Source organism: Candoia aspera, chromosome 6 (assembly GCF_035149785.1).
Source record: "Candoia aspera isolate rCanAsp1 chromosome 6, rCanAsp1.hap2, whole genome shotgun sequence".
NCBI classification, from domain to species: Eukaryota; Metazoa; Chordata; class Lepidosauria; order Squamata; family Boidae; genus Candoia; species Candoia aspera.
Window position 1 is genome coordinate 20,798,137 of NC_086158.1, and position 25,972 is coordinate 20,824,108.

The 25,972-nt window shown below is 38.0% G+C and overlaps 1 protein-coding gene and 1 non-coding gene across 2 annotated transcripts in view; both read left to right on the plus strand.

Moving 5' to 3' along the window:
• The window catches only part of KPNA4 (karyopherin subunit alpha 4), a 35,957-nt gene extending 9,985 nt beyond the window's left edge, over positions 1-25,972 (plus strand). The window contains exons 2-17 of the mRNA XM_063306493.1: positions 1,383-1,427; positions 2,535-2,624; positions 2,715-2,744; positions 2,839-2,891; positions 3,654-3,749; positions 3,857-3,942; positions 10,043-10,129; positions 11,074-11,243; positions 11,325-11,369; positions 12,234-12,365; positions 12,772-12,900; positions 15,824-15,928; positions 18,999-19,070; positions 22,321-22,483; positions 22,709-22,803; positions 24,073-25,972. Coding sequence (XP_063162563.1) covers positions 1,383-1,427; positions 2,535-2,624; positions 2,715-2,744; positions 2,839-2,891; positions 3,654-3,749; positions 3,857-3,942; positions 10,043-10,129; positions 11,074-11,243; positions 11,325-11,369; positions 12,234-12,365; positions 12,772-12,900; positions 15,824-15,928; positions 18,999-19,070; positions 22,321-22,483; positions 22,709-22,803; positions 24,073-24,171 — 1,497 coding nt within the window. The 3' untranslated portion in view covers positions 24,172-25,972. The remainder of the gene's footprint in view (positions 1-1,382; positions 1,428-2,534; positions 2,625-2,714; positions 2,745-2,838; positions 2,892-3,653; positions 3,750-3,856; positions 3,943-10,042; positions 10,130-11,073; positions 11,244-11,324; positions 11,370-12,233; positions 12,366-12,771; positions 12,901-15,823; positions 15,929-18,998; positions 19,071-22,320; positions 22,484-22,708; positions 22,804-24,072) is intronic.
• LOC134500562 (small Cajal body-specific RNA 7) lies at positions 13,020-13,368 on the plus strand. The gene has a single exon (XR_010068247.1). It is a non-coding gene; the product is annotated as a small Cajal body-specific RNA 7 (non-coding RNA).

The following is a 25,972-nucleotide window of genomic DNA, read 5'->3' on the forward strand; positions in this document are numbered from 1 at the left end:
TATATTTGAGGGTTCAAATGTTTCCTTCTTTATATAGGAATCTTTAATATTCTCCGTTACTGTCTTCTCTTTAATTATATAACTGTTCTGCATATATGCTTGTTTAAGGTTGCTAGCTAGAATCAGATCAGAGCCTTTCAGAGCACAGCAAAAACAAAAACAAATGAATCCTCCCAGCTGAGGTAAAATGGGAGCTTTTTAGTGTAGCTGATTACTTGAACAGGACATTCCTGTTAAGAAATTGCAGTTCCCACTTTATGGCTGTTCAGATCTATGTCTATGTAGATACAGACATAGACGTTTCTTACCTTGAAAATACGCCCTTCTTGAAACTCTGAAATTGTACGATGTGGATAGTGAGAGCTTCACTTCTGAGAAAAAAAGAAAGCCTGAAATTCTTGATGGCTTTCCCAATAGCAGATTTTCTTAAGAGAAAGATCCAGGCTGGCCAGCTTTCCTGAACTGATCTGATAAGTTGCACATTCTACCATGTGGATGAAATGATGAGAAATGTCCTCTCTCAAAAGTGTAGTAAGAGTTTATGTGAGATTACTACTAATTTAGACAATTAAAACATCTCATAAAATTTTGCATGACTTCTCTTGCTTAATACACTGTACTAAAAATCTGTAGGATACCAATAGAAAAACTGGGATCAGATGGTTTAGGACTGTAGGGTAGAATGGAGGGAGGAAGTGATAAAAAAAATCCTTTAAAAAGGCAGATAAGGCTTCCACACTGTTGGCCACATAGAAGCATCCACAAAATCACAAAGAACTGAGGTCAACTTAAGGCGATTTCATTCTAGTTCTACATATATGACTTAAACTAGGTTTTGTTTTATAATAATAAACAATTTAAAACTGTGAATGCTGTTTTTTCTGGTTGATGATGCTGGCTTGCTTCATTACTTTGTACTGATAGATTAAGGGAAAAAATGTTATAGGAAACCCAGGAAAAGATTTATTGATTTGCATAATACTAAACTGTATTTAATATATGACATTAAAGAGAGAGCTATTTTCTTTCTAATATAGACAGATTATATATTAGTGTATGTAATGATCAACCACACTGAAACAGTATTTCCATTTTAATAACCAAGTGCAATTTAATTACTTTAATTGTTTGAATAAATTTCCCTTTCATCAGTTTTTCAAAAAGTAAATACTCATTTCTAAGTCTTGGGACTAGTTCATTCAAATATAACAGAAATTATATTGTAGAACCCCTATGCTCTGTAAAGTTTCACTTTGAATTCAGCTTGAATTTCATGTGGCAAATAATTTGAAGAAATAATTTTTAAAGATCTCATATTTACACACTATACTTCAGCAAATATTTGGAGTGGGATGTAACTCTTTAATATTTTAATTCAACAGACTATGAGAAGACAGCGAAATGAAGTTGTTGTGGAATTAAGAAAGGTAAGGATTAATATATTCATCACATAATTTTAGAATTAACATTGGCTCAGTCCAGCACAACATGGGTGCCACAATTGTCATAGATATGAGGAACTTCTCTTCCCCTGTGTTAATGATCACCACTTTTGATCAAGTTAAAAGTATCTATATTTTGTTATCAGTGGAGGGTCTTATAAATAACAGAAACATGCACAAAATAAGGGATTTTTTTTTATTTTGGAACAAAACAGCCCACACAGATCACAATTTAAAACATTTTAAGTATTCATTATGCAAACAATGGAAGCAGCATTGTATGCTACCTACAACCTGCCCTGCCTGCATAACAGCTCCAAAACTGGGTCTGACAATGAAGCAACAACAGTGAATTCAGTTCATTGAGCATATGAACAGTATAAGGGCAGCTAAAATATAATTGGATTGAGTTTTCTTCATAAGGCACATGGACATTTTCTGCATTTGGTGACCTGAAAGTTTGGACAGTATTGCCGTGCTAGTCATGCATGTTCATGCAGCACTTTTCTGCATTTGACAACTTGCCTGAAAAAGAAAGGTTAAAGTATTACACTACCACCAGTGAATTCTTAATTTTTCTATAGTAAAGTATTTAAACCCAGCAGGAAGCTTATATATCAGACAGACAGCAGTATTTACTTAACTGACACCCCCTCGTCCCTTCTCCTTTCTCTTCAACTTGCTTCAGTCAGTGGCAGAAGGAATAGAATCTGGGTTTGCTGGATATTTATTTATTTAGATCTAAAACTTTGAAATAGGGAAAGAATAATGTAAAATAAAAGTATTTCCATTTATGTGCAGTGTGTGAATAGAGGTTAATACTACATGCCGTGGGCCTTTTAGTTTAGAGACTGTTTATTTGATAGATGTTACAATTGATTGTAATATATTACTGTATTAATTGTTTTATTTTGTGTGCTGCACTTAGTTATAGAGAATTATAAAAATAACTACAATGCCTCTTGTTCTTTACCCTTATTTTATATTGAGAATGCTTTTTTAGTTTATAAATTTGTAATGTGTTTTCAAAACATTGGGGAAAGCATTTTCCAAATATTTCCAGAAGGTAATTTTATATTTTGTATTCAAAAGAACAAAAGAGATGAGCATCTGTTAAAAAGAAGAAATGTACCTCATGAAGATATCTGTGAAGATTCTGATATAGATGGTGACTTCAGAGTGGTAAGAATAAGTACAATATACAATAGGCCCTTTTGTTTTATTTTGTTTTTTTTAAAAAGTATTCCTAACACTTCAGTATCTCTGTTACAGCAAAATACATCGCTGGAGGCAATAGTTCAGGTAAATATCTGTTTCCATTTTTTTTATATGCAGTGAAATTGTTCATATTTTAGGAGTTCTGACTGCAAAATTAATTAATGGGTTTATTTCATAGAATGCTTCAAGTGACAACCAAGGAATCCAGTTAAGTGCAGTACAGGCTGCAAGGTAAGATGGAATTTTAATCAATTAAATTGTTAAGTTTCCCATTGTAATATAGTTTATTAACAGAAATTGTGATTGTACTGATTTTGATTCGACTGCTTCTCTTAAGATGAAAAGATGAATTTCTTTTGCTGTATAAACATGAACTGATCAATAGATTCTCCGACAAAGTATGTTTAAAAGCTGATAGCATAATTTTTATATAAAAAGAGATGAAATGGAGCCCTAACATCTTTTGTATAAATGCCTAGAAAGAAAAGGTAGTGAATCCAAAAAGAATGCTTCTAAAGGCAGTTTTGTAAGCAGACAACAAGGTGATACTTAAAGGATCACTGGCGCTGATTTAATGGTTTTTTACTTCTAACTGTTTCATCAGATTCATCATTTATATGCCTCTATCAGACAGTTGTCTGCTATGCCCACTTTATATTTCCTTCTGAGAGATCTGGTTAGAGTTTAAGCAGGCTTCAGTCTTGCCTACCTAATGCACATTTTCATTATTTTATTTACAGTATTTTGAACTTTCAGATAGTATGAAGAAAAATATGTAACTAATTTATATTTCAAGCAGATCATTAATGAGAAAAATATCAGAATAACTCATTTTATTTTATATTAAGATAGGAAACATTTTGAAATGTTGGATGACTAGTATCAGTTCATTTGGATGTAGTAATTTTGGATCTAAGGATTTATTGAAAGCCCATGTGGAAGAAACTGAATTTAGCATGCAAATTTGATCCACTACTGTATGTTTTTAAACAGAAAACTACTCTCCAGTGATCGCAATCCACCAATTGATGACTTAATAAAGTCTGGAATATTACCTATATTAGTGCATTGTCTTGAAAGAGATGATAAGTGAGTATGTACCTTAAAAGCACACTTTTTAAATAGCAGATTTTTGAAAATACTGAAATGAAGACTAATTCCTTGTCTCTCTGTATGTGTTTAATTATTATCTTTAGCCCATCTTTACAATTTGAAGCAGCATGGGCCCTGACAAATATTGCATCTGGAACCTCTGAACAAACACAGGCTGTAGTTCAATCCAGTAAGTTAATCATTGCTAATGCATTCATGTATACACATAACTTCTACAAAACCTCTAATTAAATAGAACCACGTATATTCTGGATTTGTTTTGTTTTATTCAAGAATATACTAGTATATACAAATCAATTCTTTTCATGCCAGAAGTGGGAACCTCCACCTAATTAGGGGGTTGTAGTTTACCCCAGGTTTCTGTGCTGTATATGGTTGGTTGGTTGGTTGGTTTGTCTGTTTGTTTATTTTCCCTGTCCTCCTTGACTCTGTTTCTCTAATAGTGGTGCTTATAAAAGAATAGAGTGCTCTGGTCAGGACAGCCCTCTGTATTTCTGTGCTGAACAAGTGAAGTCTGTTTCTTATAGCCCAGTGTAAAAGCCCAAGGGGAGAAGAGAATATTCTAAAAACTGACAAGAGTAATAGTTGGGGATTGTTGGGGTTTTTTTAAGGAAGTGAATGTGAGCCCATGCACTGTCAGCATGAAGTTTCTGCTCAATTTTCCATTGACAGAATTTCTGTAAAATTCCTAATTTTATATTGATTGGCCAAAATATCTGATTTTCTTGAATATAATTCAAATATATTAGGAAGTAATGGAATCTTTGGACTAATCATTGTGGTAGTATGTGATAATAAATCATAGTGTAGAATCAGGAATCCCTTCTCTCAGTCACTCATGCCCTGGTCATCTCCCATATGGACTACTGCAATGTGCTTTATATCGGGCTAGCCTTGAAAAGTATCCAGACTGCAGCTGGTGCAGAATGTGGTGGCACAGGCAGTTATGGGTGCCTCTAGGGCAGTGCATGTACACTTCTGCTGAGTGAGCTGCATTGGGTGCTGGTGTGCTTCTGGGTCCAATTCAAGGTGGTGGTTAAGACCTTTAAAGCCCTTCATGGCATGGGCCTAGGTTACTTGAGGAACCGTCTCGTCCCAATCACATTGACCTGTCCCACCCAGTCTGGCAGGAAGGGCATGTTACGGTCAGCTAAAGAATTTTGACTGGTGGGGTCGAGGAGGAGAGTCTTTTCTGCCATTGGCCCACCCTTTGGAATATCTTGCCCCCTGGTGTCAGGTTGTCCTCCACTCTTCTGGCCTTCAGGAAGAGTGTTAAGACCTGGCTCTGCCAACTAGCTTGGGGATCCAAGAGTGATAAGCAGCCCTGGGGGAGGGCGGTTGGTGGTTTGAAGACAATCTCTATGCCTTTTAGTTTTCCTCTTTTATCTTCTATCTTTTGTATTTTTTGTATTTTTATAAAAAAAAATTACTTCTTTATTTGTAAGCCTCCCAGAATCACTTTTATAGTGAAATGGGTGGTGTATAAGAGAAAGACTTCAGCAAAGGATTGTTACCTTGTCGTGGTGCTGGAGCTTGAGCACCTCAATGATGCTATGAGCTAAACTGTGAAGGGCCACCCAAGACGGGAAGGTCATGACAGAGAGGTCAGACTAAATGTGATCCCTGGGGAAGGTAATGGCAACCCACCCAAGTATTCTTGCCGTGAAAACTAAATGGATCACTACAACCAGAGATATGTCGGTATACCATCGGAAGATGAGACCCCCAGGTCGGAAGATGGTCAAAATGCTACTGGGGAGGAACAGAGGAGGAGTTCAACTAGCCCCAGACGTGATGACGCAGCTAGCTCAAAGCCGAAAGGACAACGAATCCAATGTTCTAAGGATCAACACACCATTGGAACCTGGAATGTAAGATCTATGAGCCAGGGCAAATTGGATGTGGTTATTGGTGAGATGTCAAGATTAAAGATAGACATTTTGGGCGTCAGTGAACTGAAATGTACTGGAATGGGCCACTTCACATCAAATGACCACCAGATCTACTACTGTGGACAAGAGGACCATAGAAGAAATGGAGTAGCCTTCATAATTAATAGTAAAGTGGCTAAAGCAGTGCTTGGATACAACCCAAAAAACGACAGAATGATCTCAATTCGAATTCAGGGCAAGCCATCTAACATCACAGTGATCCAAATATACGCCCCAACCACAGATGCTGAAGAAGCTGAAGTAGAGCAGTTCTATGAGGATCTGCAGCACCTACTGGACAACACGCCTAAAAGAGATGTTATTTTCATCACAGGAGACTGGAATGCTAAGGTGGGCAGTCAAATGACACCTGGAATTACAGGTAAGCATGGCCTGGGAGAACAAAACGAAGCAGGACATAGGCTGAAAGAATTTTGCCAAGACAACTCACTCTGCATAACAAACACTCTCTTCCAACAACCTAAGAGACGGCTTTATACATGGACTTCACCAGATGGACAACACCAAAATCAGATTGACTACATCCTTTGCAGCCAAAGGTGGCGGACATCTGTACAGTCGGTAAAAACAAGACCTGGAGCTGACTGTAGTTCAGATCACGAACTTCTTATTGCACAATTTAGGATCAGACTAAAGAGATTAGGGAAGACCCACAGACCAGCTCGATATGAGCTCACTAATATTCCTAAGGAATATGCAGTGGAGGTGAAGAATAGATTTAAGGCACTGGACTTAGTAGGTAGGGTCCCGGAAGAACTATGGAGGGAAGTTCGCAACATTGTCCTGGAGGCGGCAACAAAATACATCCCAAAGAAAGAGAAAACCAAGAAGGCAAAATAGCTGTCCGCTGAGACACTAGAAGTAGCCCAAGAAAGAAGGAAAGCAAGAGGCAACAGTGATAGGGGGGGATATGCCCAATTAAATGCAAAATTCCAGAGGTTAGCCAGAAGAGATAAGGAATTATTTTTAAACAAGCAATGTGTGGAAGTGGAAGAAGACAATAGAATAGGAAGGACAAGGGACCTCTTCCAGAAAATTAGCAACATTGGAGGTAAATTCCAGGCCAAAATGGGTATGATCAAAAACAAAGATGGCAAGGACCTAACAGAAGAAGAAGAGATCAAGAAAAGGTGGCAAGAATATACGGAAGACCTGTATAGGAAGGATAACAATGTCGGGGATAGCTTTGACGGTGTGGTCAGTGAGCTAAAGCCAGACATCCTGAAGAGTGAGGTTGAATGGGCCTTAAGAAGCATTGCTAATAACAAGGCAGTAGGAGACGACGGCATCCCAGCTGAACTGTTCAAAATCTTGCAAGATGATGCTGTCAAGGTAATGCATGCTATATGCCAGCAAATTTGGAAAACACAAGAATGGCCATCAGATTGGAAAAAATCAACTTATATCCCCATACCAAAAAAGGGAAACACTAAAGAATGTTCAAACTATTGAACAGTGGCACTCATTTCACATGCCAGTAAGGCAGTGCTCAAGATCCTGCAAGGTAGACTTCAGCAATTCATGGAGCGAGAATTGCCAGATGTGCAAGCTGGGTTTAGAAAAGGCAGAGGAACTAGGGACCAAATTGCCAATATCCACTGGATAATGGAAAAAGCCAGGGAGTTTCAGAAAAACATCTATTTCTGTTTTATTGATGATTCTAAAGCCTTTGACTGTGTGGACCATAACAACTTGTGGCAAGTTCTTAGTGGTATGGGGATACCAAGTCATCTTGTCTGCCTCCTGAAGAATCTGTATAATGACCAAGTAGCAACAGTAAGAACAGAGCACGGAACAACGGACTGGTTTAAGATTGGGAATGGAGTACGGCAGGGCTGTATCCTCTCACCCTACCTATTCAACTTGTACGCAGAACACATCATGCAACAAGCTAGGCTTGAGGAATCCAAGGCTGAAGTCAAAATCGCTGGAAGAAACATTAACAATCTCAGATATGCAGATGATACCACTTTGATGGCTGAAAGCGAAGAGGAACTGAGGAGCCTTATGATGAAGGTGAAAGAAGAAAGCGCAAAAACTGGCTTGCAGCTAAACCTCAAAAAAACGAAGATTATGGCAACCAGCTTGATTGATAACTGGCAAATAGAGGGAGAAAATGTAGAAGCAGTGAAAGACTTCGTAGTTCTAGGTGTGAAGATTACTGGAGATGCTGACTGCAGTCAGGAAGTCAGTAGACGCTTAATCCTTGGGAGAAGAGCAATGACAAATCTCGATAAAATAGTTAAGAGCAGAGACATCACACTGCAAGAGCTGGACCATAAGGAAGGCTGAGCGAAGGAAGATAGATGCCTTTGAGCTGTGGTGTTGGAGGAAAATTCTGAGAGTGCCTTGGACTGCAAGAAGATCCAACCAGTCCATCCTCCAGGAAATAAAGCCAGACTGCTCACTTGAGGGAATGATATTAAAGGCAAAACTGAAATACTTTGGCCACATAATGAGAAGACAGGACAGCCTGGAGAAGATGTTGATGCTAGGGAGAGTGGAAGGCGAAAGGAAGAGGGGCCGACCAAGGGCAAGATGGATAGATGATATTCTAGAGGTGATGGATTCGTCCCTGGGGGAACTGGGGGTGTTGACGACCGACAGGAAGCTCTGGCGTGGGCTGGTCCATGAAGTCATGAAGAGTCGGAAGTGACTAAACGAATAAACAACAAACAAGAGACAGAAAGACAGGCTACAGCAAACCTTGGATTCATTGGATATGCTGTTCTTTTACAGTACAGCCACAGAAAGCAACTTGGAAGCTTTTGCTTCTATTTTAGACTCAGCTGAAACATGTTATGATGTCTAACCTCATATCTTCTGCATATATTATTTTCAACATTTTGAAAATTGTTGCATCAGATAGGGAATTTAAGTATAATCTTTAGCTTATATAAGATACTTGATTTTTAATCTATAATGCTTGTGGAGGTTTGGTTTTCTTCAAATGTTTCAGAATTAGAGTATTTAAAGAAAAGTTACACACATTTTTAGGAATAGGCTATGAACTCCTGCTTGGTATAAATACCTTGTTTTTAATTTATATAATTTTATAAGAATAAAATTGAGCTTCAGCTGTATGATTCTAGGCAGTTCTGAAGATCTTGTGTACTACTTTTTTGCATTAAAATTTGTCTAGCGTGGAATATGTTTTGCGTGGAACTTGTTATCCTGTAGTTTTTGCTAAACTCTCTTAGGATCCATATTGGCCATGCTGGCTTGCTGCTGAGAGTTTAATTCTGTTAACGTATAGCAGAGCAGAGTTATCCAACTGTTGGTGAAAAAAAAGGTGAAAGGTCCCCTGTGCAAGCACTGAGTCATGTCTGACCCTCTGAGGGGATGCCACTTTCGCGACGTTTTCTTGGCAGACTATAGCGAGGTGATTTGCCATTGCCTTCCCCAGTTGTCCCCTTCCCCAGCAAGCTGGGTGCTCATTTTACCGACCTGGGAAGGATGGAAGGCTGAATTGACCTGAGCCGGCTACCCGAGAATCCAGCTTCCACTGGGATTGAACTCGGGTCGTGGGGAGAGTTTTGGTTGCTGTACTGCCGCCTACCACTCTACACTACACAAGGCTCAACTGCTCTTTGGTTGCTTTCCAACTGCTACTATATGTCAAGTTACAATTTTTTTTCCAAACTGCCTTTGGGTAAGTTAGTAAAAGCATACTAAAATATGATTATATAAATACAGGGTATTAAAACCTTTTCTTTATTGCATGGCCAAGTTGCACATCTGTGCTTTTTACGTAGAAAAGGGTGATAAAGATTTTTTTAATGAAGAAAAATATTGCCAGCTATAATTAGCTTGACATATGCTGGTGAGTATGATGGATTTCCCCGCTTCTTACTTCCATTTAAGTTTCTGGAGAATTGTATATTGATTTTAGAAAATCTGCATATTCCATAATGTAATTGTCTAGAAACAACTGTTGCAGTACTCATATGTTTTGAATAGAATTGACTCTTCCAAGAATGTATATATTGCTTTTGATCGTGGCAACTTTCAGAAATTAAGAGGTTTTTAGTCTTCATTAAAGTCTTGCTTTTTTTTAATGGTTTATTTTCTCTAGTTTTCAGAAGATAGAGACGGACTTTAAAAAAAATGCAATACAGAAACTTGGAACTGCATTATTAATGGAATTTAATATTTTTGGTGTTCAAATATTATGTTACAGAAGATAATTTTACTTCTGGACTGTTACAAACTGCTGTAACTAAATTGAGCTGTATTATCCATCAGCTTAAAGTCATATACTAAAAATATGTATTTGTGCTTTGAAACAGTTCAGTAATATATTTCTTTCTTTTGCAGATGCTGTCCCACTCTTTTTGAGATTGCTGCATTCACCCCATCAAAATGTTTGTGAGCAAGCAGTATGGGCTTTAGGCAATATCATAGGTTTGTTACATTTTTTGTAAAAACATACTGATTCAGTCACTGAACATTTAATAATTTACCAGGCTTGCAGTACAATATTAATATTTTTCTCAGAAACATTTTGTACATAATCTTGTTTCTCTGTTTCTCCAAAGTGTCTTTTAGTGATATGTGTGGATGTTCTGATAAAATTACATGGAAGAGTATAACATGAATTACTTGGTTCATGGTGTGCTTTATTTATTTTAAAAAAATGCTTATGCTGTCCATGGTCTAAAGCAGTGTTCTTAAATTCATCCAAATACCCCTTTTCCTGATCTCGAATAATGTAATTATCCCCACAAAAAAACCCAGACTCTCTTGTTTTACATGAGCATCTTGGCGGCAGCAGTCCCAAACTAGATCCTCAACTCACAAACAAGCAATTACAAATTGTTCCATTACCCCCAGGACATGCCCAAATTATCCCTCGGGGGTAATTACTCCCCAGTTTAACAACTACTGATCTAGAGGATCTTGTGGCAGATATAGAATTAGAAGAGAGCTAGTTTGGTGTAGTGGTTAAGGAGACTGTGAGTGCTACCCCTCGGTTAGGCATGAAAGCTGGCTGGGTGACTATAGGCCAGTCATACTTTGTCAGCCAACCCACCTCACAATGTTGCTATTGTGGAGAAAATAGGAGGCAGGAGTATGTTCGCCATCTTGAATATTAAGAAAAATTTAATAATAATAACAATTTCTCATGGAACAGATTAATGGGGTTAGGGTTTTCTTTCCTGCAGGAGATGTGTCCTATTCTAGCATTGGAGCTCCTACAGGGGAATGGCAGTCTTTAGATTGCTGCCCTCAAACACAAGCTTTTCTAACAGTGATCTAGTCGAATTATCCTCCTTTACATAGAGAGCTTTAAAAATATTTACAAATACTTTTACAAATATATTACAAATGTTTAAATATTTATACAGGTGATGGTCCACAATGTAGAGATTATGTCATTAGTCTTGGAGTGGTGAAGCCTTTGCTGTCATTCATCAGCCCATCTATTCCAATAACTTTCTTAAGAAATGTAACTTGGGTAATGGTCAACCTGTGCCGTCACAAAGACCCACCTCCACCAATGGAAACCATTCAAGAGGTAATCTACTTGCTTGTTGAAAATTAATCAGTTTGGGCTTTGCCACAGAATTTTGAATGCCCTTTTTTTTGTTTCTTCTAGATCCTCCCAGCACTGTGTGTCTTAATTCACCACACAGATGTAAATGTGAGTAATAAAATATTTTGTAAGCTATCTTTAAAGGCAAAGCACACAACCATATCAGGTTATTCGTGAAAGCATTTGTGCCTGCTTAAATATATATTAATGTATCAGACTTATCTTTCAAGAAACACTGGTATCTCAAAGGAGTAAATATGTGTTCCTACATACCAAGGAATGTTGCACGTAGTCCCTTAACCATGGTTTCCTGTTCTTCTGTGTTGTTACCCTTTCTCTAAATTTAATCATTCTAATGTTGCATAGTTGCACCATTACTTACACATTATCATCCACATTCTTGATATAATTTAAGTACATTGCCTTAATTTCATAGACAAAATTTAATAATCCCATTCTCCTTGAAACATGTAATATAACAATAGACAATGGGAGAATAGCAAGAGGTTAAGTATGATATATATATTTTATAATTAGTTTATGGTTAGGGATAGAGGTTAAAGGTTAGGTCATGGATCTGGTGGAAGGAGGATTCCAAAAGGATTGTAAGCAGGGGAGTGTAGCAGACAGTGAAGAAAAATGGGATGAATCGTGATAAAGGACAAGAGCCCTTTAGGCAGTAATGGTGAATTTGAATGATTAGTGATTGTAGTGTGGTACATGACTAGTGGTAAACTCCAGATCAGGCCAATGGAACACCTTATGGTCTGGAAGCATATTTATATGCTTTTTTTTCCTTACTAATATATTACTGAGCTACAGTATATGCTAAGCTATATGGGTTTGTAAGAATGTAAGCCAAATATTGTAGAAAGACATATAAAATATTAAGCAAAATAAAACATTACAATCAAATCTCATTGTTTTCTCTGCTTGTGCAGGTCTGATGCATTTTTTTTCCCTTCTAATTAGATATTGGTAGATACAGTCTGGGCCCTCTCCTACCTAACAGATTCAGGCAATGAACAGATTCAGATGGTGATAGATTCTGGGATAGTTCCTCATTTGGTTCCTCTTCTCAGCCATCAGGAAGTTAAAGTGCAAGTAAGTATTCTGCAAGCTTCCTTTCTTTTTTATGGGAAGCACTAAATTAGAAATTAATATATGAAGCATTTTGAGTTCTGTCACTTTATCAAGATGAGAGATGTAAAGTATTCTGATGTGAATAGACTTTGTGTAGTGTGGAATGGCATCTTGAGTAAATGAACTGAACAATACTTTAGATTCTGTGCTTGGAATAGGGTTATCAAATTATCTATTTCCCTGTATAATAGATGACCCTTTAAAATTTTATTTCTGGAATCTTTTCACTAGTCCATAGCATTCAGTTTACAGGAAATAACATAATCTGGTTGTGGTGAAATTAATGCATGATATTTTCAGTGAATCACCAACCCTTTCCATTTTATATATGGTAGCCATCAGGTTTGAATTAATTTTTTTCCCCTAGACTGCAGCACTCCGAGCTGTAGGCAATATTGTTACTGGCACTGATGAACAAACCCAGGTAGTTCTGAATTGTGAAGCTCTTTCACATTTTCCTGCTCTGTTGACACACCCCAAAGAAAAAATTAATAAGGTATGTAAATATGTGCAACGCTATTATGCATTACCCATTATTGATAAGAAATTATTATTGTAATTAATTGATCCATTGACTCCGAGTGAACATAGCTACATTCAAATTACACTGACTCTTGGAAATGATGAAATGGAGGTTAAGTGTAGAGGGATGAGTGTGAATCAGAGACTGTGACTGTTTATCCAGTACAGACAGGAAAAAGGTATGTGTGTGAGTGAGTGAGAGTGAGAGAGAATATATGTGGCGTGTGCATGCATTTAGGGCTACATAATGATGCAAACTGTGGACACTGAAAAGAATTGCTGATTTTGGAGTGCATCTGAGGCACAGTTGCGAAATCATAGGGCCTTTGCTGCAACATTGCCTGTGATTAAAGCCCAAAACATGTTCTCGGTTTGTATCTGGAAATTGTAAACCTCTGACATGTTCTTTTTGTCATATAAATGAATATGTAATCTGATCCAAGAGTCCAGTTTAATTATTTTTAAAACACAAAAACACGGTTTGGATGAGGATATGCTTTTTATTTCATAAAGAATAAGCAGTTTTTTTAAAACAGTGTTGAAAGCACATTTTATAGAACTTCAATTTATTATGCTTGTAAGTTATGCTAATATTTTTTTTAAATAGCAGCTTTGACACAACAGTTTTTTACTTATGCTCACATTTCATTTAAAAATGGCCTTTCTAAATCTAAGGCAGCAAACAAAAGGTAAATAAAAGTAAACAAAATGATATACTTTAAATGTTAAAATTCAGAAAGTGAAAAGTGAAATATAACTCAGATCAAAAGGACTATACTGTACATATTTGTTATTTCAGTTTTAATTATTTAATGTATTATAGTTATTTTAATATCTGTAAACCTCTCAGAGCTCACTCAGAATTGAGGTGGTAGATAAATTAAACAAAGGAACAAATGTGTCTAAACTCATCCAAGCTTACTGAATTTGAAAATGGGTCATCTTGAGTAGAGCTTTTGTCATTGATCTTAAAGCCTAGATGGATTCATGTGGACACAGTTCTTTAAATATTCTGGACTCAAAATGTTTAGGTCTTTAAAGACCAAAGTAAGTACTATGAATTGGTCTGAAAACATGTCAGCAATGTATGGCTAGCATAGAATTAATGTAATATGCTTTGATTAATCCACCAAACTCCTGAGCAATTATATTTTGTATCATTTGAACTGTCCTAATAGTCTCAAAATAGGCCCACATTGATTACATTACGGTAGCATTATCTGGATGTAATTAATGCATGTATGATCAAAATAAAATACATATCCATTACTGGATAAAGTTAGTATACCAACCTAAGGGGTAAAAGGTAGTCTTGGCCAACATTGCCATCCCTGTTTGTACAGATAGTGCAAGAAGATCACAGTTTCAGAAGAACCCCCAAGTTGCAAACTTGGACTTTCAGAGAGGATTGTAATCTTATCTACCACAGCTTGTACCTCATTAGGTAGATCAGCCAGTTTATTCCCAAAGCACCTCTAGCCTTCTGTGGATTAGGGTTCAGTTCATCCATATCCATTCCAAAACTTGGCTTCAGAACGTAAATTGGAATTTACCATTAAAGTTATAAGGCCAGCCCCCAGCTCAGTGTAATATAAATTGGCCACAACAAGTTTATTATTCCAACTTGCCAAACCTGTATTTAGTGGGCCCCTCACCGTCCAAAACTGTTTTCCCCTTAGGATATTTTGATAGAAAATTTCTTGACCACCATCATAGTCAATAACCCAGAATATATATCCTTATATATTCATTAGAAGTCTTTTCTGATTTTGATCCAGTGATTGGGTTCAACATTGCACTAAATCATTTTAACAAACCCTGGTGGCCTAGTTCATGCAATGTTAACTATAGTAGCTGTATTTAAACATCATGCTAAACCAGTCAAGCTACTTCATAATTTTACATCATGCATGAAACTAGCTCATTATTTTCATCATCCTGAAATCCTATAGAGATACGTACTTTGGTCAAGAACATTTGGAAATGATCACTTCAGTGGCTTGATAATACTTGTGAATCATTCCCTAAAACAGTGCAGCAGCTGGATATTACCATACTTTCGGTAATGTAATGTTTAACATTAACAACTGATATAGTTGGTTTAAAGCCCATTTTAAAAATATGTGCCGTCAATATTTGCATGTGTGAAGAGTTAGTTTTTGTCTATATATGTAGCATATTAGAAATCAATATTATAAGCACCAAGGTTTAAAACTAATGAGAAGGGAATCCAACCCCTTGAGAATTCTGAATAACCTTAGGTTCATTTCAAGTGGACTGCTCCTTTCAGAGAAAAAATTGGTTGCCTGTCACCTGACCAAGCCAGCTTCTTTTTAAGCGATTCACTATTAAACATGATGAATTGAACATTGTAAAATACTACAACTTAATAAGGTTTTTGCAAATTTTATTTATTTTATTTTTATGAATTATATGGCTGCCCATCTCAGGTGATTCTGGGAGGTGTATAAAAATTAAAAACACAAAAAGCCATCCCCTGGTGCCCAAGGGTAAACAATGACCCCACTCATCCTCCCCTCCCCAAAAGAACGCACATCAGCAGAACTCATCTAACCTCCTGACCCAAATGCTTAATGCAAGTTTCATGTTTAGATTTGGCCTTAAAATCAGTTCAGTGGGCTAGTCTGGCATATTTGTTAGTTTCAGGTAAAGTATATATCCTGTAACTTAGTTTTTATTCTACTTAGAACTCACCTTGGAAACAGCTATATGCTAAACAATTTCAACAGAAATGGGTTAACGTGCAACTTCAATAGTTCTCAAATTTTATTTTACTGTATTCATACTGAAAACCATGTAGCCTTACAGAGGTTAATCCATACTTTCAGAATTCATAATATTTCTTTAAGTGTCCTTAAACTTTACTTTTTTTGCAGGAAGCTGTATGGTTCCTATCTAATATCACTGCCGGAAATCAGCAGCAGGTCCAGGCGGTGATAGATGCTAACCTTGTACCAATGATAATACATCTTTTAGATAAGGTGAGATAAACATTTGCTTAAATTATTTGGGTAGGTGTGCACGCATGTTTGCCTGATGCACTCTTATAGCTTGCTGAACTCAGTAAACTTAGCTTTTTTCTAGCAAGACAAGCACCAGTCCCCAAGCAACCTTCTGATTATATCATTTAAATAATTCAAGGGTTAGAGAATAAAGTTATGTAAGAGAGAAAACTGATTAAAGAGATTAATTAAGAAGTTTTAAATCTGTGATAATTTATGTAATGAACAATCTACCAATGCCACGGTAAGTAGCATTTCTCTTTTTAATAAATTTCTCAATTATTGTGTAGTACTGCTATATGCCTTGCACAACAGTGAAACATTAAAAGTACCAAATTTTACAATGCAAATCAAGTATTAATCACCAGAAACAGTCAACTTCAAAGGCAGCCATATGTCAACAAAATACTGCAGGACAGTGTGGACTAAATGCTGTGTTTATTTTGGGGAGATAGTAAAGATCTTCCCTTTCATGTTCAGAAATTCTGCTCCAGCAATAGCCTAACTAAATAGCTTAAAACTTAATTTAGCCATCATTCTAGGTTGGACGGTGAATGGCACAGAAGTCCTCGTTTTCCAAATTTGGATGAGGTGCTGTTTCATATTTTAGACAAGCGCATTGTAAATTGTAACACAGAGCAAACATTTGTATTTCCTCCTCAAATTGAAGATTGAATTTTATCAGGCAATATTTTGGGGCGTTTGGAATTTTGAGAGCATGATATGGGCACTATCAGAGATCGGGTGGGTCTACCTACTCAGAAAATGGCAGTCATAACGGGGTGATGATAATAGCAAACTCCATGTATAAAAAGCAATCTGATACAGTTTGCCTGCTATACGTACATGCACACCTCTCAGGATGGTCTCTGCATTCAGCTTAACTTTATATTTTCTGTGGACAGATAGATGTACTTAAAAAAAAATCATTGATTTACAGCCACACATCATTTTTATTTTGAAGAAATGTCTAGAGAACTTATATGGGACCCAGAGGCATTATTGGAAATAATGATGCTAGAGGCAGAGGCTTTGCTTTTGTAGAATGCCAGCTTCTCACTTAATTTTTTTAAAACAAGTAATAATATTAAAGTCAGTTGAGGCAGGATACCATACTGCTTACTATAAATTACATATAATGCTGCAAATCTGCATTGGTGAAAGATACCTGCCAATCAAAAATGAATTCAGTGGTGACATTAAGGCTAATAGGTATAAAGATTAGCAGGCGGTAAGGTCACTTCACTCCTTTAAGAGAAGTTGGTATTCTATTATCTTTCCTGCCATTTTTCTTTTGCCCTGCATGTCAACTCCAAAATTATACACAGCCACTTGGCCCAACATTCCCTTGCTTTACATATCAAGGAATTAAAAAGGTTTGAGGTTATAAACAGATGATGCTGTTCCTCCCAAATCAGTGCAGCTACCTCTTCCTGCTGTGGGTAGTTCACTGATAGTTACTAATAATATATTAAACTTTTATGTCTTCTGACTGTCAACAGCTCTGGGTGGCTCACAACAATCAAACAAAGAAATTACAATAAAATCAATAAACCAGTAAAATTAAAAGATGGCAAGTGCAATGAAGCAAGGGGTTTCACTCTCGCTAAAAATCTGGGTGAAGAGCCAAATCTTCATAGCTCTTCTAAACAATAGTAAGTGGGGGCCATCTGGATCTTGGGAGAAACCTCATTCCGGAGGGCAGGTGCTGTTACAGAGAAGGTGCGCTTCTGGGAACCTGATAGATGACATAATTCAATCAAAGGAACCCAGAGGATGCCAACCCTGCAGGATCGAATCGACCAGGCAGATGGATGGATGGATTTGATTTCTATAGCTGCCCATCTCAGCAAGTGACTCTGGCAAGTCACTTGCAAGGTCTTATGGGACACAGGCAGCCCCTCAAGTAACCAGGCCCTAAGCCATGTAGGGGCTTCTAGGTAACAACCAGTGCCTTGAGTCTCACCCAGAAGTAAATCAGCAACCAGTGCAGGTTGCAGAGCTGTTACATGGGCATATTGGGCCATGCAGGTTACTGCTCGTGCCATACATTCTGGATCAGTTGAAGCTTCCAGGTTGTCTTCAAGGGCAACTCCATGTAGAGTACGTTGCAGTAGTCAAGCCACAAAGTGACTAGGACATGAGTGACAGTCTGAAGGGCCCCCATTCTAGGAAAGGGCACAACTGGTGCACCAGATGGAGTTGTGCAGAGATCTTCCTGGACTCACAGCTCCTGCATGCCAACCCTGAAGGAGCAAGTGCTATCAGATTGGGTACCAACCCTGAAGGGAGAAGTCCTACCCCATCCGATGTCAGAGATGGAATATCCCCAGATCTGGGCAGCCCAAGCACCCATAGCCACTTAGTCTTGGTACGATTGAGTCCCTGTGCAAACCTATAGAGCCTCCAAGCACTGGGACAGAACCTTGACAGCCTCACTTAGCTGGCCTGGAGTTGAAAGATATAATTGGGTATCAGCATACAGATGATAATCTCACCCAGCAGTTTCATGTAGATGTTGAAAAGAAGTGGGGAGAGAATAGAACCCTCTATGTAGATGAAGCAATTACTGATAGATAAATTTCTGGTTGATTGTAACTGGCTGTTTAATTATGAAATGTAAATTTGTGTGCTTTATGAGGTAACAAAACAGCTGTTTTGTGACCAGTGTCGGTTTGGTTGGGTTGGGTTGGGTTGGGTTGGGTTGGGTTGGGTTGGGTAGGGTAGGGTAGGGTAGGGTAGGGTAGGGTAGGGTAAATTGGCCTGAAAAGCTGGCAGAAGGCATGCTTAGTGATACTGTTTCACCAGCGTAGGTGGGATGCTGTTTTAATGGGCTTTCTGTTTTAATTGGGTTTTTGAGAGGGTTAATGGTTAAGGTATCCATTTTGTTGCCAGAGGAAAAATCAGCCTTTGCTGGACAGGAGATTGGGGCTTTAACAAATTAAATGAATGTTAAACTCCTGTAAGATTTGCCCTTTAAAACCCTCCCATCTACCTCATTAAAGAAAGCCTGGGCTGAAAATAACCATCAACTTTTTCATGTTTTTAGGGTGACTTTGGTACACAAAAGGAAGCTGCTTGGGCTATAAGTAACCTGACAATCAGTGGAAGAAAAGATCAAGTAAGTAAATTCGTACATATTTCAGGTAAGAGAATATGATGGAATTAAACTGGAAATACAAAATGGGAGGCAAAGTCCAATTAAAAGAAGGTATTTAGAAGGTCCAGTTTGAGTTTTCTTCAGGTGCAGCCTGTTTCAGATTAGTATATATGGATCCTTCATTATTGCTTTCCAGTATAGCCTCCTAAGAACTTAATTACATAACTATTTGTATTTGATTTGTTTTGGAGGCTTCTAAAGTCACAAATTAAACTATCCTAAAGACTTCTGAGAAAGTCTTTAGGATAGTTTAATTTCTGGTTAACTGAAATGAAACTGTTTCAAACAATTTCCAGTCTCACATTAAGTCTATGTGTCAATTGCAATTCTGCTGGTATAGAAAAAGATAATAGTGCCCTAAGGGGTACTGTTCTTAAAGTGAACAGTATTGTGGTACATGATCTCATTATAGTTCAATTTGTAATATCTCTGTTTTCTGTAAAGTAATTAAAATCATACATGTATTTTCAATTATTTAAACCAAAAGATTATAAACAGTACTCCATGCATATAATGGTTTTTTCATGTTCCCTTCTTACTACAGTGTCCTGCACTAATGGGTCAGTGTATAGGTTGTGATGAGGCATTATAGAATTACAGGTAGTCGTCGCTTAATCAATACCCTGTTTAATGACCGTTCAATGTTACAACAGTGCTGAAAAAGTAACTTTGCAACCGGTCCTTGCACTTATGAACGTTGCAGCATCCCCAGTCATATGATTGAGATTCAGGCATTTCGCAATTGGCATGTGTTTACAACAGTTGCAGCATCCTGCAGTCACGTGGTTGCCATTTGCATGCTTCTCAGATGGCTTCTGACAAGCAGAGTCAGTGGAGAAGCCAGCAGTAAACTTGCAAGTCTCAGTTGCATGATGTCTCATTTAATGACCATGACACTTAGTGACGGAGTTGCTGGTCCTGATTGTGGCTAGTAAGCGGGGACTACCTATAGTGGGAATTGTTTGGTACACCTTGCACAGAAAAGTGTTGTTGTTTATTCGTTTAGTCGCTTCCGACTCTTCGTGACTTCATGGACCAGCCCACGCCAGAGCTTCCTGTCGGTCGTCGACACCCCCAGCTCCCCCAGGGACAAGTCCATCGCCTCTAGAATATCATCCATCCATCTTGCCTTTAGTCGGCCCCTCTTCCTTTTGCCCTCCACTCTCCCTAGCATCAGCATCTTCTCCAGGGTGTCCTGTCTTCTCATTATGTGGCCAAAGTATTTCAGTTTTGCCTTTAATATCATTCCCTCAAGTGAGCAGTCTGGCTTTATTTCCTGGAGGATGGACTGGTTTGATCTTCTTGCAGTCCAAGGCACTCTCAGAATTTTCCTCCAACACCACAGTTCAAAAGCATCGATCTTCCTTCACTCAGCCTTCCTTATGGTCCAGCTCTCGCAGCCATATGTTACTACGGGGAACACCATTGCTTTAACTATGCGGGCCTTTGTTGTCAGTGTGATGTCTCTGCTCTTAACTGTTTTATCGAGATTTGTCATTGCTCTTCTCCCAAGGATTAAGCGTCTTCTGATTTCCTGACTGCAGTCAGCATCTGCGGTAATCTTTGCACCTAGGAATACAAAGTCTTTCACTGCTTCTACATTTTCTCCCTCTATTTGCCAGTTATCGATCAAGCTGGTTGCCATAATCTTGGTTTTTTTGAGGTTTAGCTGCAAGCCAGCTTTTGCACTTCCTTCTTTCACCTTCATCATAAGGCTCCTCAGTTCATCTTCACTTTCAGCCATCAAAGTGGTATCATCTGCATATCTGAGATTGTTAATGTTTCTTCCAGCGATTTTAACTCCAGCCTTGGATTCCTCAAGCCCAGCATGTTGCATGATGTGTTCTGCGTACAAGTCGAATAGGTAGGGTGAGAGGATACAGCCCTGCCGTACTCCTTTCCCAATCTTAAACCAGTCCGTTGTTCCGTGCTCTGTTCTTACTGTTGCTACTTGGTCGTTATACAGATTCTTCAGGAGGCATACAAGATGACTTGGTATCCCCATACCACTAAGAACTTGCCACAATTTGTTATGGTCCACACAGTCAAAGGCTTTAGAATCGTCAATAAAACAGAAATAGATGTTTTTCTGAAACTCCCTGGCTTTTTCCATTATCCAGCGGATATTGACAATTTGGTCTCTAGTTCCTCTGCCTTTTCTAAAGCCAGCTTGTACATCTGGCAATTCTCGCTCCATGAACTGCTGAAGTCTACCTTGCAGGATCTTGAGCATTACCTTACTGGCATGTGAAATGAGTGCCGTTGTTCGATAGTTTGAACATTCTTTAGTGTTTCCTTTTTTTGGTATGGGGATATAAGTTGATTTTTTCCAATGATGGCCATTCTTGTGTTTTCCAAATTTGCTGGCATATAGCATGCATTACCTTGACAGCATCATCTTGTAAGATTTTGAACAGTTCAGCTGGGATGCCATCATCTCCTGCTGCCTTCTTATTAGCAATGCTTCTTAAGGCCCACTCAACCTCACTCTTCTGGATGTCTGGCTCTAGCTCACTGACCACACCGTCAAAGCTATCCCCAATATTGTTATCCTTCCTATACAGGTCTTCTGTATATTCTTGCCACCTTTTCTTGATCTCTTCTTCTTCTGTTAGGTCCTTGCCATCTTTGTTTTTGATCATACCCATTTTTGCCTGGAATTTACCTCCGATGTTTCTAATTTTCTGGAAGAGGTCCCTTGTCCTTCCTATTCTATTGTCTTCTTCCACTTCCACACATTGCTTGTTTAAAAATAATTCCTTATCTCTTCTGGCTAACCTCTGGAATTTTGCATTTAATTGGGCATATCTCCCCCTGTCACTGTTGCCTTTTGCTTTCCTGCACAGAAAAGTAACTTTCTATTATATAAAGAACTTTGGATCAAAAATTTGGATTATTTTACACTAAATTAAGTTACCATCCTTAAACTTTAAATCAGTAAGAACATGTAGGATATTAGAAATTGTAAATTTCTAAATTCATCAAATGTGTGTTTAGTCTGATAAAGAACAATATTTGGCTGCTTTGAAAAAACCAAGTCAAGTTTATCATTAAGATACAGTATGTAATCCTTACTCTGTAGATGGTACCTTTCAGGTTAAGACATAATGAGAAACAATCAATTTATTGTTTAAGTATACATCTTTTTCTGTTTTTATATTCTTGTCTTAATGCATTTGTGGTCCTGATATCTCCTGTTTTTGTCTTTTAGGTGGCATACCTAATTCAACAAAATGTAATTCCTCCATTTTGCAACTTGTTAACAGTAAAAGATGCTCAGGTTGTGCAAGTAGTGCTGGACGGGCTAAGTAATATATTAAAAATGGCTGAAGATGAGGCAGAAACCATAGCCAACCTTATTGAAGAATGTGGAGGTATAATTTAATATTGGTTTGATTTAGTAAGAGATTTGAACTTTGCTACAGTTCTGTCAGTTTAAATTATTTCATATTTTGTCACAGATCTAGATATGTTGACATAGTTTCTAAAAAGAAATGTGCATATTTATGTCTTGAAACGTGGTTATAGAATTAGTTGTTATGCTCTGAAAATATCTTGTTTATAGCTGATAGTGAGCTTTTTGCTTTTAATGCTTTTAGGACTGGAGAAAATCGAACAACTACAAAATCATGAAAATGAAGACATCTACAAACTGGCTTATGAGATCATTGATCAATTCTTCTCTTCAGATGATGTAAGTAAATCCTACTTATGACATTGAATATGTGTACCAAGCTGTCTTTTATGTTTGAGGGGTTGTAACTGGAGATGCTTTTTTTTTAACCACTGCTTTTCTGTTTTTCCAACCCAATGTCTGAAAAGTTCTGCAGTTGGTACAGAGAAAGGGGGAGAGGGGTTCTCCTGATCAAAGCCAATACCTGAGAAATCCACAGACACTAACCAAGTCCTTGTTTAGTGACCACAGTTGGGACCAGCAAGTCAGTTGTTAAGCAAAGCGATCGATAAGTGAAGATCACATGATTGTGATAGTGCTTACGATTTTACTTCAGCTTTCCTTTGCTTTACAGCATCAGAAGGATACAATCCAAACAGCCGGGTGAGCCCAAACGGCGGGGAATGTTTCCAGAACTCAACTCATGAGGAAGCTAGGTAAAAGGGCAAATCTTAAAATAGCCCTTTTCCCTACTCCCCCACCCTTTGGAATGCTCACAACAGTGCTGGGATGATTAGCAAAAAGAGAATTGATATTTGTATTTACATTCATTGGAGAGGAAGGGATTACAAGAGAGTAAGCAGGCACACAGTGGGGAATACACATCAAAAGGAATGTGCTAGTGCCAGCTGTTCGCCTAGTGCGCTTGTAGCCGCAAGCCACGAGCGGCTTAGGAGGCAAACATAAGCCTTTAGTGTAAAACTGATTGGGGCCTTGTCAGTGTCAGGCAGCAGGGTGAGCTGGCCAGAGAGTTCTAATCAACTAATAAAGGTCACAGAGCTGAGCTTGTTAACTTGCAGTTTGCACATTTTAGGGACACACTGGACTGTGGAGAAAAGCAGCTTAGGAAGAGATCACTGCTTGTTGGGGGGAAGAAAAAAATGGGTCAGGCACAGGACAACACGTACTAACTAATTGTAATGGTGAACACGTGACAGAGAGACACTGTGAAGTTTGTAAAGGTTGTCATTGGTCACAAAGTTTCTTTTTCATCACCGTCGTAACTGCGAATGGTCGCTATCAGAGGCAGTCGCTAAACAAGGACTATCTGTATACTGTCAGCAAGAATATTGCCAGCCGTAAACCTATACCCACAAGCCAAAAGAGGAGCCTGCAGGACAAAGTCTTTGTTTATTCCCTCAGCAAATGCAATATGGTGTCTCATAACTCCAGTGCCCTGCACACTTTCCTGCTACACTTCCTATCTTGGCTGGCTGCCTGTTAAAAATTGTGAACTTTGCTTGGATTAAAACAAAAAACTAATCCCAGATCTTTCTGGTTCTTTTACAGATAGATGAAGATCCAAACCTTGTTCCTGAAGCAATACAAGGAGGAACATTTGGTTTCAATTCATCTGCCAATGTACCTGCAGAAGGGTTCCAGTTCTAGAGTGGTATTTTGGAATTTAGGTACAATGCAGCACTGAATAAAAAAAGGTTTGATCCATCAAGCTTGGCTCATGGGATCCGCTGCTGCATTAAATCGGGAAAGAAAATGTGAAGATTTCATTTGGAATCACAGAAAAGCCCGAATGAAGTCAAGATGGCGAGTGGGTGCGAGTGAGAGTGAGTGGCAAAATGTAATGAAAAACTTCACACTGAATGCTTATATAGGTTGTTCAAAGGAAAGGGCTACAGGTCAAAGAAATTCAGTGCCTGAGGAGGGACATTGATTTAATTAGCGCAATTGTGGGGAAAATGCAGTACTATTCTATCATCAAGCCATGTAAGCATAAAGGAGAGTAGGATGCCCATATAAGTCCAAGGAGAATGAGCCCAGGCCTCGCGAATGAAGCACCGTGTGAATGGACAACGTTGATTGAATGTCTGGACTCAGTGCTGTGGGGCCACGTGTTTTTCAAATCTCGGGCTCTTTTGCTCACAAAGCAGACTCCTAGTCTTGGAGTGGGGTGTGTACGAGAGTATGGTTGTGATGCTGTATGTGAATGCATGCAAGCTTGATTTGCCTTCAGGGGGCTGATAATAACCCTAGTCAATCATCAAAAGGAGTGCATAAGTGTTGTAACAGTGGACACAAAGACCGGTTTAGCAGCAGACTATGGTTTTACTCCTGCAGCCTGTGTTTTTATTTTATTTTTTCCCTTTTAATTTTAGTTATTTTATTTCCTGTATGGCTTATTACTAGTTGCTTGTAAAGTCAGAAAACATTGAGGAAGGCTTCCCTGTGCATTTGCACCAGATGATTGTTCATTGTTACAAAAAAAGCTTTCCATATCATCCAATCTAATTTGTGTAGATTTTTGCATGAAATCCATACATTTCCTTCTTCCAACTATTGTGTTGCAGTACACAAAATTACCATAATACCAGAAAACAATAACAATTATCATCTTCTTCATTTTCAGAGATGACATAAAGTTATTTTTGCATGTGGTAATCTACAGCATAGCTCATTTTTAGATTTTATTGAGTCCTGTAAGCAGCTGTTTCTGTTGTGGTAGAATACCGTGCTGTATTTCAATGTTAATTGTTTTCAACTTTGTTTTCTATGAAAATGATATGGAAACCTCAAAATAAAATTTGGTGCATATGTACTGCTGAAAAGATTGGAGATGAGATGTGAATAGATGTACAAATCAAGTCATGGTTTGAACACCGTTAATACCACCTAATCTGTCCAATTGTTCTAGACTTTTATCTTTAGATGTAGACAGCCATGAACAATCTATTTTGAGCCACTTTAGAGAGAACTTTGTATTCTTAACTTGCATGCAAATGCAAGTGGTTTTTTAAATTGGAATAATACCTCAATTTGAGGTTCTGCACACTAAATTAAAGATAACATTACAAATATGTACAAAAAGAAAACTCTTTATAAGGTGGCTCATTGTAGGAAATGCTGTGCCTTCCCCTTTGAGCACAAGTGTTGCATGATCAACAGTTTGCTGTAAGAAAACATACCTGGTTAGCCACCATTAGCATCTATATCTCTACCTTGTGTTTTTTTTTTTTAATCAGCTGGTAATTCTGAAACGCAGTAGAATGGATACAAATTATTTTGTGATCATAACTCTTTGTTGGACTAGAGTATTTTTGCAGCATTCCTTGTCATCAGAAACATGGTTAAAAGTTTAAAACTAGATGCAGCAGAAAACTAGCTTGTGAAATTTATCCAAGTAGAATGCAGGCTAGGCTGTCTTGGGGAAAATAAACATTAAAAATTAAAACAA